Below are 13070 nucleotides of genomic sequence, written 5' to 3'. Positions count from 1 at the left end.
TACAGATGAATAAAGTGAGGCCCAGAGTTACTAAAGAATTTGTCCAAGTCCATACAACTCATAAGTGGCAGAGCTGAAATTTGAGCTCAGGTCCTCTGACTCAAAATCTATTGTTCTTCTATATCTCGAAGCCTCAACAATTGAAGAAAAACATGAAAAAAACTCGAACACTGTATTAAATTGTATAACAGCAATATTGTTTTAAGAATTACTTTGAGAGAATGTCATTTTGACTATTATGAATACCCAAATTAACTATAAAGGATATATGAAGACACTATCTGCATTCAGACAAAAGACTGATAAATAGAAGCATGTATAGAATAATTTTACATATATGCATATATATGCACATAAATACACACACACATATACATATATATACATACATATGCATATTCTTGTGTAATGGTAGCCATCTCTAAGGTGGGAGGGGAGAAAAAAGGAAGAAAAGGAATTTACATGATAACTTTATTATATATTTTAAAAGAATCACAAATTGTATATAATAGATTTGCAGTTTCATGTGCAGTCATGTTTTCTATTATACTATGTTATGGAATTACTTGTTTTATTCCATAAATTAAAAAAAATTTAAGAGTCTGCTATGTACCAGGCACTCTGCTAAGCATTGGGGATACCGAGAAAGGCAAAAATTGTCCCTGCCTTCAAGGAGTTCACTATCTAATAGGGGAGATGATGTGCACACAACTATGGATAAACAAGATATTCACAGAATAAACTGGAAATAATCTCAGAGGAAAGGCACTAGCATTATGGAGGAGCAGGAAAGGCTTCTTGTAGAAGCTGGACTTTTAGCTAGGACTTGAAGAAAGCTGGGGAAATTAGGAAAAGGAAAAGAGAAGGGAGAGAATGCCAAGCATGGGGGACAATCAGTAAAAATGCCCAGAGTTTGGAGATGGAGCATGGCGTACCCAGGACAGCAAGTCAGAGCAAAACTCTACGTTAGACTTCGTGATCTTCAAGAAAACTGTACTAAAAGGTTTTCTCTCATATGCACAATCAACATCTATCCATCTGGAAGTTAGCCATCCACTCCTCCCAGATGGGTCTCAGGTTACGTAGAAGAGGGCTGAGTCAGAAGGGCCTAATTTTTCTTTTTAGTGTTATGTGCATAGCAAAATTTATTTTGTGGTTGTTGCAAGTGCTTGTAGTATTTGGTAGTCTAGCTGTGTTCCATCTATTTGGTTTTGTAACAGAACAGTCTGACTCCTTTAAGAATTCAGGTTGTAAAATGCCATTATAACTTATCATTCACCCAAGGAGAATCTTAGAAAGAATTAGGAACAGCTGGGGACAGAAAGGGTAATATCACATGTCTCTAGCTTAAAGGAAGTCCAGAAAAGAGAAAAAGGAAGTGTCCATACATAGGTTGATCTGTTTGGAAGAAAGACAAATCAAGCTGAAAAACTTAGGTGAGCCATGGTCAGGGCGAAAGTGGCATTGAGCACTTAAATCCTTGCCACATAGGTGAGGAGATGCTTTAAATATAAAAAGGATCAGGAAAAAAAAGTGGGGAAAGAGCCTCAGGCAAAATTGTAAGTCAGAGTGAGATAAACAAAGGAAATGTTTGGAAATTGAATTTTATTACAGCTAAGTAATACAGTGTATCCTTTGTACTTATAAGTCTTTTTTCACGTACTCTGTGTGGTTTGTGCTTAAAAGTTGACTTAGCTTATTTTATAATGTAAAAGATTTATACTTTGGGTGAGATGATAATTTTAAGGTGCTTAGCACAGTGTCTGAAACATAGTAAGTGCTATATAAATGTTATTATTATTATTTAAGTCTGCTTAGGATGAGACTTTAACAATTCTACCAAAGAAACCCTGGCTTTTTTACATAGAAAAGATTAGAATCTAAATGTCCAAGAATGATCAAACATATAAAAGTCAACCCTTGATTGTTTACACAAGTGAAAGGAAATGGGATCATAAAATTATAGTTAGAAATGACCTTAGAGTGTGACTAAGCAATTCCTTTAACCTTTTTGGTGCCCCCAGGTAACTCTCTAAGGCCAAAAATCATAGATGAAGTGTTGATCTGCATCAGTGAATCTGAATCAATCTGTATCACACTAGAAGTTCCTTTTAAAGATAAAATAACATATAATCCCCTCTCCCCTCCCAAAAAAAATTTCTTAGAAGTCATTTAATGCAACCATCTCACAGAACCACTGAATCTCAAAATTGATAAGGACATCAAAGTTCAAGTTGGATTCATACATGATCAAGAAATCCTCTTCAGATCTTATGTGGTAAACAATCATCCAGCCTTTATTCGAGGAAGAAGAGGAGGAGGATGAGTTAGGTGGCACAGTACGTGGAGAGATGGACCTAGAGTCAGGAATACATATCTGTGAAAGTTCAAATCCAGCCTCAGATACTTTACTAGCTGTGTAACCCTGGACTTAAGTCACTTAATCCTGTTTGCCTCAATTTCCTCATTTATAAAAATGAGCTGGATAAGAAAATGGCAAGCCATTCCAGTATCTTTGCCAAGAAAACCCCAAATGGGGTCATGAAAAGTCAAACACAACTGAAATGACTGAACAACAGCAAATTCCCAGAGACTATTTGTTAGAGGCTGAAGGGGACAGAAAATGGAGAGAGGGATTTTTTTACTCCCGCAGCTTTTGGAAAGAACAGTGATTTCTAGGTATTCATCAAATTTTGGAGTTGGGTAGCATTCATAGATCATCTAATCAACTCCCATTTCTAATGCTGATGTACCTTCCACTCTAACCCTTTGCTAAGACACCTTTAGTCACATGGAACTCAGGCCTTCAAAACCAAGTCATTTCACTTTTGGAAAATTCTCATGGCTAGAAAGCATTTCCTTGTACTGAGCCCAAATTTAGCCTCTGTGAAATTTCCATTCATTGGTTCCTAGTTCTACCCTCTGGAGTTAAACAAAGTAAATCTAATTCTTCTTCCGTACCCCTTTACCTACATAAAGAAACTTATCATGTGCCACAGAAATATTTTTTCTTTAGGTTACACATCTTCAATTCCTTCAACTCTTACTCATATGACAGATAAAGAAACTGAGGACCCAGGAGGACCCAGTTGAAATAACTTATTCAAGATTCCATAGTTAAGTGGTAAAGCCAAGAATTTTAAGCCAGGTCCACTGACTCTACATTCAGAACTGTTTCCACTGAATGATATGAACTTTCTTTCTTCCTTTCTTTTCCTTCCTTCTTTTTTCTTTTTAGGCACTGGGGTCACACAGCTAGTAAGTATCTGAGGCCAGATTTGGACTCAGGTCCTCCTGACTCCAGTCCCAGCACTGTGGCACTGCATCCCCTACCTGTCCCAACCTAAACTTTCTGTGCAGAAAATACAGAATCCAGAATAATAAAGATGGTGCAGGAAATGAAAAACTGGTCTTGGAATCAGGAAGACAAGAATCAACTAGATTTTTAAACTAGATGTGTGACCACCAACCTTAACCTCTTAGTGCCCCCAGGCAGCCCTAAAAGATAAATTCCCAAAGATTACCTATTCTGCAATGGCAGAAGAAATTAAACAATGCTTGCTTAGTTGACCTATATTAGATTTTCATTGGATGTGAAAAAATTTTTTAAAAATGCTCTCTTTTCTATTTCTAGCAATCAATCAAGACCAAAACATTTTAAATGTTTCAAGGTTTGCAAAGTGCCTAACAGATCTTAACTCATTTCATCCTCATAAACATCCCTGGAAGGTAATGGTTTGTCATTTCCTTCTCCAGCTCATTTTACAGATGAGAAAACTGAGGCAAACAGGGTGAAGTGACTTGCCCTAAATCACAGAGCTAGTAAGTATCTAAGGCTCTATTTGAACTCAGAAAGATGAGTCTTGCTGACTTCAGGCCTGGTGCTCTATCCACTGTGCCACCTAGATGACCCATTGACAGATAAGGAAACTGAGGCATAGAGAGATTAAGTGACTTGCTTAGGATCACATAGCTAGTAAGTATGTAAGGTTGGATTTGAACTCAGGACTTCCCAACTCCAAGATCACCATTCTTTCCACTGTGCCACCTATCTATTCCAAACATTTCCTTTCGAATGTTTAAAGTACATTAGTCAAGCCTCCATTATACAAGGACTATCTTAAGGATAAGTGGTCCTTATTAGAGATTGGGTGATACGATAGAAAAAGTACAGAATCTGGAGTCCTGGGTTTGAATCCCTGCCTCCACCTTCACTTAATCTCCTGTAGGACTCCATTATCTTGTCTGTGAAATGGTGACGACAATGTTTGCACTGCCTGCCTCACAAAGTTAAGAGGAACCACAGATTCCCAAAGTGAGCTGTTATCACCATTACTATGCTAAAGCCATCTTCTTGAGTCTCATCTGCGTCAGTCAGAGGACCTGCAAAGATGAAATCATGAATCCTTTAGGGTTTGACATATTATTAGGACCTTTGCTCAATTGTGCTTCAGCTCTTGGTCTTTAGACCTTCCTGCATATCATTAGTAGCTCCCCAAGAAGATGAGGTAGGAAATAAAAAATAAAATTCAAACCAACAAAGTTTGGGGCTGATTGGAGGAGTAGGAGGAAGAAGAAGTAGGATGAAAAGAAGGAAGAAGAAGTGGTAGTGGTGGAGGAGGAGGAGGAGAAGAAGAAGAAGGGGCAGGAGGAGGAGGAGGAGGAGGAGAAGAACAAGAAGAACAAGAAGAACAAGAGGAAGAAGAAGAAGAAGAAGTTTAGTAGCGGTGGAAGCTGTAACTTTAGAACTAAGTGAAGCTTAGAAATTTTAATTAAACACACTATGTCCCTGATTTCCTACCATTACTAACAAAATCTTGCTGTATCAAAAAAAAATACCATTTTTATTATCCTTTACATATTTCACCAAATCTTCCATCAAGAAAAATAAATTGTAGGAAAGCTATGTATCACAGCAGATAGAGCACTAGCCCTAGAATCATGAGGACCCAAGTTCAAATCTGACCTCAGACACTTAACTAGCTGTGTTACCCTGAGCAAGTCACTTAACCCCAACTGCCTACAAAAAAGACAAAGTTTCTCACTCTTTAAAAACATTTCTTCAGACTTTAAACAGAAGTTGAATCATTCTACTACAAGACAGTCCTTCAAATATTTAAAGAAAAAACATCCTATTCCTATTAGTCATCTCTTCTTCAGGCTGAATACCATCAGTTCCCTTGATCTGTTCTTCCATGGTGTGGACTCAGTGCCTTTCACCATCTTGATCACACTCCTTGTAATATTCTCTGGCTTCTCAATGTCCAGAGGTATCGGGAACCAAACACAATACTCCAGATGTATAAAGAAGCTATCACTTCCCTTCAAAGTCGAGAATTTATTTCTCTCTTAAAGGAGTTGGTCATGTTAGTATTTTTGGCTGTTCTATCACACTGTTGACTCATCTTCAGTTTGCAATCCCCTACAATTCCCAAATCATTCTTCAAATGAACTGCTCTCTAATTATAAAAAATGAGAGTTTGCTGTTGTTGCTGTTTTGGGGGCTTTTTTGTGATTTTTTAGCCAAGTGTGGAACTTTACAGTTGCCTCTGTTAAATTTCACTTGTTGGATTTGACCCAACTTTCTAAACTGTCCTAATGTTTTGGGGATCCTGATTCTATTAATTGAACTGTGTGTATGTGTGTGTGTGTTCATCCTTTGTTGCCAAAGAAGACCATGCCATCAGAGAAATAATGACATGATTTTCACTTGACTTTGTTTTGAGTGAGGGAGGGCTGTGCAGGTCACCAGCCTCACTTCTCCTCCAGAGCCATCCAAATTCAGTGACCAGATATTCATCAGGATGATTGGAGATGACCCAGGATGAGGCAATTGGGGTTAAGTGACTTGCCCAAGGTCACACAGCTAGTGAGTGTCAAGTGTCTGAGGTGAGATTTGAACTTAGGTCCTCCTGACTCCTGCACTGGTGCTTTATCCACTGCACCACCTAGCTGCCCCTATTAATTGAAGTATCAACTTTGCCTCCTACCACCTAGTGTCATCTGAAAGTCTTCAAAGAATGCCATCTATGCCTTTACCCAAGTCATTTATAAAAAATGGTATATAGCAACAGGCCAAGGATAGGGATTTCTAGGGAACTCACTAGAGGCCTCCTTTCAAATTGACACTGAATCATTAATGAGTCCCCTTTGAATCTGAATGGTCATCCTGTATCCACCTGTCTAACCCACACTTGTCTATCTTGTCCACTAGAGTATTGTGAGGGACATTATCAAGTGCTTTGCTGATATTCTGGTATCATAGACAAGAAAAGAATGAAGTTAACTCACATGACATGCTTTTCATGTGTCCAGTGTTTCCTTTCTGTGATCACTCTTTCCCCTTCTAGAGTTACTAACCATTTCTTTGACAACACATTCTAGATTTTTACCTAGAATTGAAGTCACATTTACTGCACTAGAGTCTGTACACTCTGCCATCTTTCCTTCTTTGAAAATCTAAATGTTTGCTTTTTGTTTTTCAAATCATGCAGAGACTCACCTATTCAGCATGGCACTATGGAACCACTACAGGCTCTGGATCCAGATGACCTAAGACCTAAGGGCAACAAGATGGTGTAGTATAGCAGATAAAGCACCAGGCCTAAAGTCAGGGAAACCTGAGTTCAAATCCAGCCTCAGATATTTACTAGCTGTGTGACTCTGGGCAAGTCACTTAAATCTCTGTTTGCCTCAGTTTCTTGTCTATAGAATGAGGACAATAATAGTACCTACTTTCTGAGGATCAAAGGGTAAAGCACTTAGCAAAGGACCTGGCCACCTTGGATTTCTGCTACCTTTGTGATCTTGGCGGATAAGTGGCAAAAAATGGATAGAGCACTGGGTTTGGGATCAGGATGACTCATATTTTTGAGTTCACATCCTAAACCCCAAATGGATTCATGAAGAATCAGACACCACTGAAAACGAATGAACAAAGATGCAATCTTGAGTAATTCACTTAACCTTGTGGATCTCATTTTCCTCATATGAAAAATTGAGGGTTGAACTGGATGACCTCTGAAGTCCTTCGCAGCTTTAGATTCTATGGCTCCAATCACTAACTCCAGAATCACATCTGCCAGTTCTTTCAAGATTGGGATGTGATTTTTCAGAGCCTAGTGACTTGGACTCATCAAAGACAGTTAAAGTTCTCTTGTTATCTCCTTACTTATCATTAATAGTGAGGCTCAACTCTCTGTTAACCAATTTTGTTCTCTTTTTCAATTCAAAGATTATTCTTATAAAGGTTTTAAAAAATGCATTTTAGTCATGTCTGACTCTTTGTGACCTCACGGGGTTTTCTTGGCAAAGACACTGGAGTGGTGCGCCATTTCCTTTTCCAGCTCATTTTCCAGATGAGGAAACTGAGGCAAACAGGTATAAGTGATCTATCCAGGGTCACACAGTTAGTTAAGTATCTGAGGCCTGATTTGAACTCAAAAGCTGAGTCTTCCTGACTCTAGCCCTGGCACTCTATCACCTGCACCACCTACCTGCCCTGAAATAAATATCTACACATAAACACACATGCACACACATGTACACATATGTACACATAAACATATAAAGCATACATATATGTTATATATAAAGCAAAATAAAAGTTGAATGGAGTTATCTTAACTCCATCATCAGTCATTATCTCATTCACCCAAGCAGTGATACTATCTATCCCCCTCTTTTAGCCTCTTCTTTTTCTCAGTATAATTTTATAAATCCTTTCCAGTTTTATTACTTCATACCTTCTTCATTAAATCAAATCAACAAGGATTTTGAAGCTTACCATATGCCAGGCACTATACAATGGAGAACCTTGGAAGGTTTTGGACTAAAAAAGTGACAAGCCCAGAGTAGTGCATTAGGAAGACCATAGGGCTTGGAGTGTGGAGAATGGACTAGAAAAGGGATAGGGCAAGTAAGAGGTGATTAGGTTCTTTCCATTAGAATGGAAAGGACGGTGGGACAGATATAATAGAAGTCATGATGATAGACTGATTAGAGTTTGAGGAAGATAGGTGAGGAAGAACTAAAAATGACATATTTCAAGGCAGAGTGATTTGGAGGATAATTGTGCCTTCAATAATGGGGGGGCAAATTTAGAGGAGACACAATTGTGCAATTATTGAGTTGGGGGTGCTGGAAAGACATTTAGGAGGTGGATATGCTCAGCAAACAATTGGAGATAAAAGCCTAGAGTTCTGGGAAAATGTTAGAACAAGGACTATAGGTTTAGATGATATTTTTTCAAAGTTTTTTCTTTTTTTAATTTTCTTTTCTTTTTGCTTGTGGCACAATATCCTTTGCTATGAAGAATAGTAGGACACTGAATGTTCAAGGTGACCACACAAGAGGATGGTCAAGAGACATATACAATGGTTTCTCTTCAATAAGAGTAACTGCTTTAATGAGTTCTTTGCAAACTCATGGTGTGGCAGATTTTGAGCCTGACATGCACCATACCAATCTACGTGCTGAGTAAATAAAAGTTATATTAAACAAAATGTATACATTTTCTCTTATCTGAAATAATATATCAAATTTTTCATGGCATACCTCTGGAAACTTGTAACACACCCTTAAGAACCACTGGATTAGGGAGTCTAAGCTTCTAACAGAAGCTTAGGAGACCTTACAATAAAGGAAACTGGGACATTTCCCCTGCAAATCAAACAAGATATTTTCAAAATATCCCTGTGTACACTCAGCAGCAGACACTCTCTGTTGTTCTCCTTCCCTTGAAAAATTGGCCCAAGAAGGAGAATGAAAGCCGCACATCTCCCAAAGCTAGTTATCCTCAATCATTCCATAGGGAATGGTTTTGTGAGACCAGAGCACAAGCTCATTTATCAGCTTCCCTCCAACTCCCTGCTTAAAGCCAACTTTCATCAATCCCAAATGAGACAGACAGGTAAGCACTGTATCGCAAAAGCAGTGTTGCCTGCTGTGGTCATCTCTCACAACTGCCCTTTCATTTTCTCCAATCTCTCGGGTTATTCATCCAAAACTTCTAAACTTCCTAAAATACTAAGTAGAATGCTTAGGGAGGGTAAGCATGAGGCACACACTACCAGAAAGTTAACCTTTAAAAAAAAATCTGCGGTGAGAAAAAGAGAGGGGGAAGGGAGAAGAAAGAAAGAAAAAGCATTCCCTACCAGGTTTTGTTTCCCTTTTAAAGACACTCATTCTTACTCATGAAGAGGTAAAGAAATTTCTCATAAAGAAAAGTTTTATTAGGCTAGGTCTGGCTTCACCAACAACTCCTAAATAGTTTTAAAACAATTCCATCTAAAAATAAAGATTTAGGTTCTGGAATCCCTAGAGCCCTATCTAGGATGATTCTTACAGGATACTTCAAGATGCTTACAGGTTCTGGGGGAGAGAATTGAACTGAAGGGGCAATTGTGACCATGTGGGGAAGAGAAAATAGGAAAAAATGAAGGCCTACAGGTACATACTGTAGAGGAACCTTGACACTGAAGTGAACAAAAACAACCATGAAAATGTCAAGGGGGTAGGGAGAGAATTCATGAATTTGTTAAATGTCAGTAAACATTTATTAAATGCTTCCTATGTGCCAGACACTGTGCTAGAGATGCAAAAAAATTAAAAAACACTCCTTTGTCTCAAGCAGTTCACAAGGTAATAAATCAAATGCCAAGAGAAAATCTATGACAAGAAAGACTTAGGATCACTTTTTTTAGACATACCCTAAAATCTTTGTGCATATCTCTTCTCAATCCACTTACAGATATGTTCTATTTGTCATCAATGGCTAGCATATACCCGAGTCATCCACACTGACCCAACCCCAACCTGAACAAATGAAAGGTTAAAGAAAGCTCAATTTAACAGTCTCCATTACCTTAAAGAAGATAAGTATTTGACCCTGTTTTCAGAGGCCAAAAACCTAGAGAAATATCTGGGGGCAAAAACTGTAGGAGGGGAAGGGAGCTGTAAAATGAGGCACTAGGTTGGGTGCCACAGACATGGCATCATCTAGTCCGATTTCTTCGTTTGACAAGTGAGCAGATGAGGAGACTGAGGATCAGTTACATACTGAGAAGCAGAGTGGAGATTAGAACTAGTTCTCCTGTCTGGGAGGCCGGGTCTCTTTCCTTAAGAGGCTGAGGAAAGTACAAGGAAAAGTAGATCGATGTAACCAGAATAAAAAGTAACTGGGGGCCAGAGGTGAGGGGGGAGCTTTGCTGTAAATCAAGGAAAGTAATGAGAGGGAGAGTTGGGCTAAGGATGCTTAGATGGGGCAGAATGAAGCACAGTACTCTAGGAAAATCCGATTGAGATAGCGCGTACTAAACGAAACCTTAATAAGATGGGATGAGGAAAGAGTGTTTGACAGGAATTTAAAGGATAGGATGTAAGGTGGGAAAGAGAAGTGGAGTGGGAATGAAAGCCAGGGCAAAACGTGGATGGCCGTAAAGATGAATGAGGGAAAGAAAGGACTGAGGGGCGAGTAGCAATAGAGAGAAGGCGCCGCACCGGGATACCTGGGGAAGCTGAGGCAGGAGGTGGCTAAGGGGTGAAGGAGGACGGTGTCCATCACCCCACACTTACCCCGTTGGCCGCGGCCATCTGGACCACAATCTCGGTGGCCGCCTTGCTGAAGTACCTGCCGTCGCTGCCCACCACCATGGTGCAGCCCTGGCGGTCTCGGAGGTCGATGGACGACAGCACGCTCTGCACGAAGTTGGGCAGGTAGTTGCGCTGGCTCTCGAAGAGGCCGGTGGGTCGGCGCAGCCCCCCGCCCCCGGTCGGCTTCTGGTCCTCGTAGGGCGCGGTTTGCACCGTCAGCACCGGTATGGGACTCCCCTCCATGGCTGTCTAGCCCCGCTCCCTGCTAGCCCGGACCGGGAGAGCCACTGGCCCCGATTACCCTGTCTGTAACCCGGCTTGCGCTCCGACTCCTCCCGGACCCAGCTAGACTTCTCTCGCTTTCCCCAGCTGGGTCTCTCTTCACCTCCTAGTCTCCCCTCAAGTACAGTGGTGTGGCCAGATGTTCCCACCCCCGCCCCCTCCCTGCTGCCCCGAAGAGTTTAGCCGCAGCCTTCCAGGAAAGTGTCCCCTACCCCCGAGGCAGCCAAACTTCCTCTCCAGCCCGCCGCCCTCTCTGGACCTGGCTTCTTCCCGGCGGGGACAAGCAGCTGGACTCTCTTCGGGGTTTCCAACACACTCCCCTCCCTCCGCACCCCCCGCCTTCCTCCTCCCGGGACGCCTTCTAGGCCGTGTCCGCCCTTTACAAGCCCTCCCACTGGGGCTCTCCTCTCCACCCAGCTCCTCCTTAAAACTTAGGCAGGGGGTGGAGTGGGGGTGGCGGGGGTGGGGGGGGGGGGGAGAGCGATGTGAGAATTTCAGGAGAATCCCTTCCCCACCTCCTGCCGGTCCTGCCCTCCCACTTGTTCGCTCCCTTCTCCCAGTCTCCCCAGGAGTGCACCGTTGCACGCACGGGTTTCTCTTTTGAACAAGGGCAGGGAGGGGTTTGAGAGGGGGCTGAAACCTTTTGCCATCAGCTAGCAGCCTCCGCCAAAAATAACCCTGGAAAGAAGAGCTGAGAATTGTTATCCCCTGCCAGGACTGAAATTGGAGGCGGGGTTGTTGGGATGTGTGTGTGTGCGTGTGTGTGTGTGTGTGTGTGTGTGTGTGTGTGTGTGTATGTCTAAGCATCTGTGTGTACATGCGTGCTCCCCCTTGGTCGGTGAGTGTGTGTGTGTGTGTGTGTGTGTGTGTTCCTGTACTGACATTTGTTACTGGGAATCACATACTGTCAAGCCCTCCACGCCAGTAAGAGTTAGGACACACAACTATCTACCCACAGTTTTCCTAATGTCCCACACACTCCCATCCCACCCCGTTCTACCCCTTAAAAGCCCTGAAGCACTCTAGCACACGTAGGATCTTTGCTTCACTAATTCAGAGAGCTAAGAAAGATCAGAGAAGCCTTTATTAAAAGTAACCTATTTCTTTTATAGATGAGGAAACTGTTAGCCTGGATAGGCGGAGTAAATTGCAAGAGGTGGCACTATACAGCCTAAGCCGTGTCCTCTGAATCCGCCTGTACTGTAATCCTTTTTTTTGGCAGCTACACCAAGGCAATTTTAAGTGTCTTCCCTTTCCACCTAATCATCTCGCTCTTCCTTATCTTCCATTTCCCTCTATCAGGGCCCACATCTAGGAAAGCAGTTTGTCAGCTGTCTTGTTTATGTGTTTAAAGCGTTAGGATCTCTAGCTGGACTTCGAACATTCTGGTTCAAAAGGGATGAATCTGACCTCGGTCTGCGGATTCTGGGGAGCTCCTGATTCCTCTGTTTCATCAAATCCTAAAAACAAAAATTACCTTTTTTTCCCCTAGAAAGTGAGCCCAGGAGTGGACAGACAGAAAAAAAATGGACAGATGAAAAAGATTAAACAATAAAATATGAAAGAAGGGAAGAGCAGAAAAAAATGCACAATTCATTTAACTTTATCTCTACTGTTTTTCTCCACTCCCATATTCTTTTTGCTTACTTAGGAAGTTCTTTATTGTTCACTTAGGATCATAACTCCAGAGCTGAGAAGGACTTCGTAGTCCACGCCTAGTCCTCATTTTATGAATGATGAAACCAAGACCCAAGAAGGTTAAGGGACTTGCCCAAATTCACATTAGATAAAAAGCATTATTGGTGAGATTTTAACCTAGGTATTCTTACTTCAGAGTCAGTCTTCTCTCCACCATAGCAGGCTATATCCTCACCTTTTACTTTCCCCTTTCTACAAACAGACACTTTCTCTCCTATCCCAAATGTTGTTCTCTACCTGAGAATTGGGCATTTACTTACTGAAGATTAAATATTAGGACTTTGCAAAGTGACATTTTCCTAAATACTCATCAGAGACCTACAAGCAAACAGCTTCAATTCTACAAAATATATAAAGTGCTTTCTTTGCCCAAAGCTAGGTCCTCTTGCCTGAGATAGAATTTAAAAATGGTCTAGAATTAAGTCCTTTGTACAGACCTTCTGCCTACTCACCTTTACTCATTTCATTTTCTTTGCTTGATATGTCTTCCCCACTAT

The 13070-nt window shown here is 41.2% G+C and overlaps 1 protein-coding gene across 1 annotated transcript in view; it reads right to left on the bottom strand.

Moving 5' to 3' along the window:
* The window catches only part of PGM5 (phosphoglucomutase 5), a 215362-nt gene extending 204173 nt beyond the window's left edge, over positions 1-11189 (bottom strand). The window contains exon 1 of the mRNA XM_072611005.1: positions 10576-11189. Within this exon, the coding sequence (XP_072467106.1) occupies positions 10576-10836 (261 nt within the window). The 5' untranslated portion in view covers positions 10837-11189. The remainder of the gene's footprint in view (positions 1-10575) is intronic.
* Between the last annotated feature and the right edge of the window lie 1881 nt (positions 11190-13070).

This window comes from Notamacropus eugenii, chromosome 1 (assembly GCF_028372415.1).
Source record: "Notamacropus eugenii isolate mMacEug1 chromosome 1, mMacEug1.pri_v2, whole genome shotgun sequence".
In the NCBI taxonomy this organism is placed as follows: Eukaryota; Metazoa; Chordata; class Mammalia; order Diprotodontia; family Macropodidae; genus Notamacropus; species Notamacropus eugenii.
The sequence above is the reverse complement of the archived record's forward strand: the minus strand, read 5'-3'. Positions and strand labels throughout refer to the sequence as shown.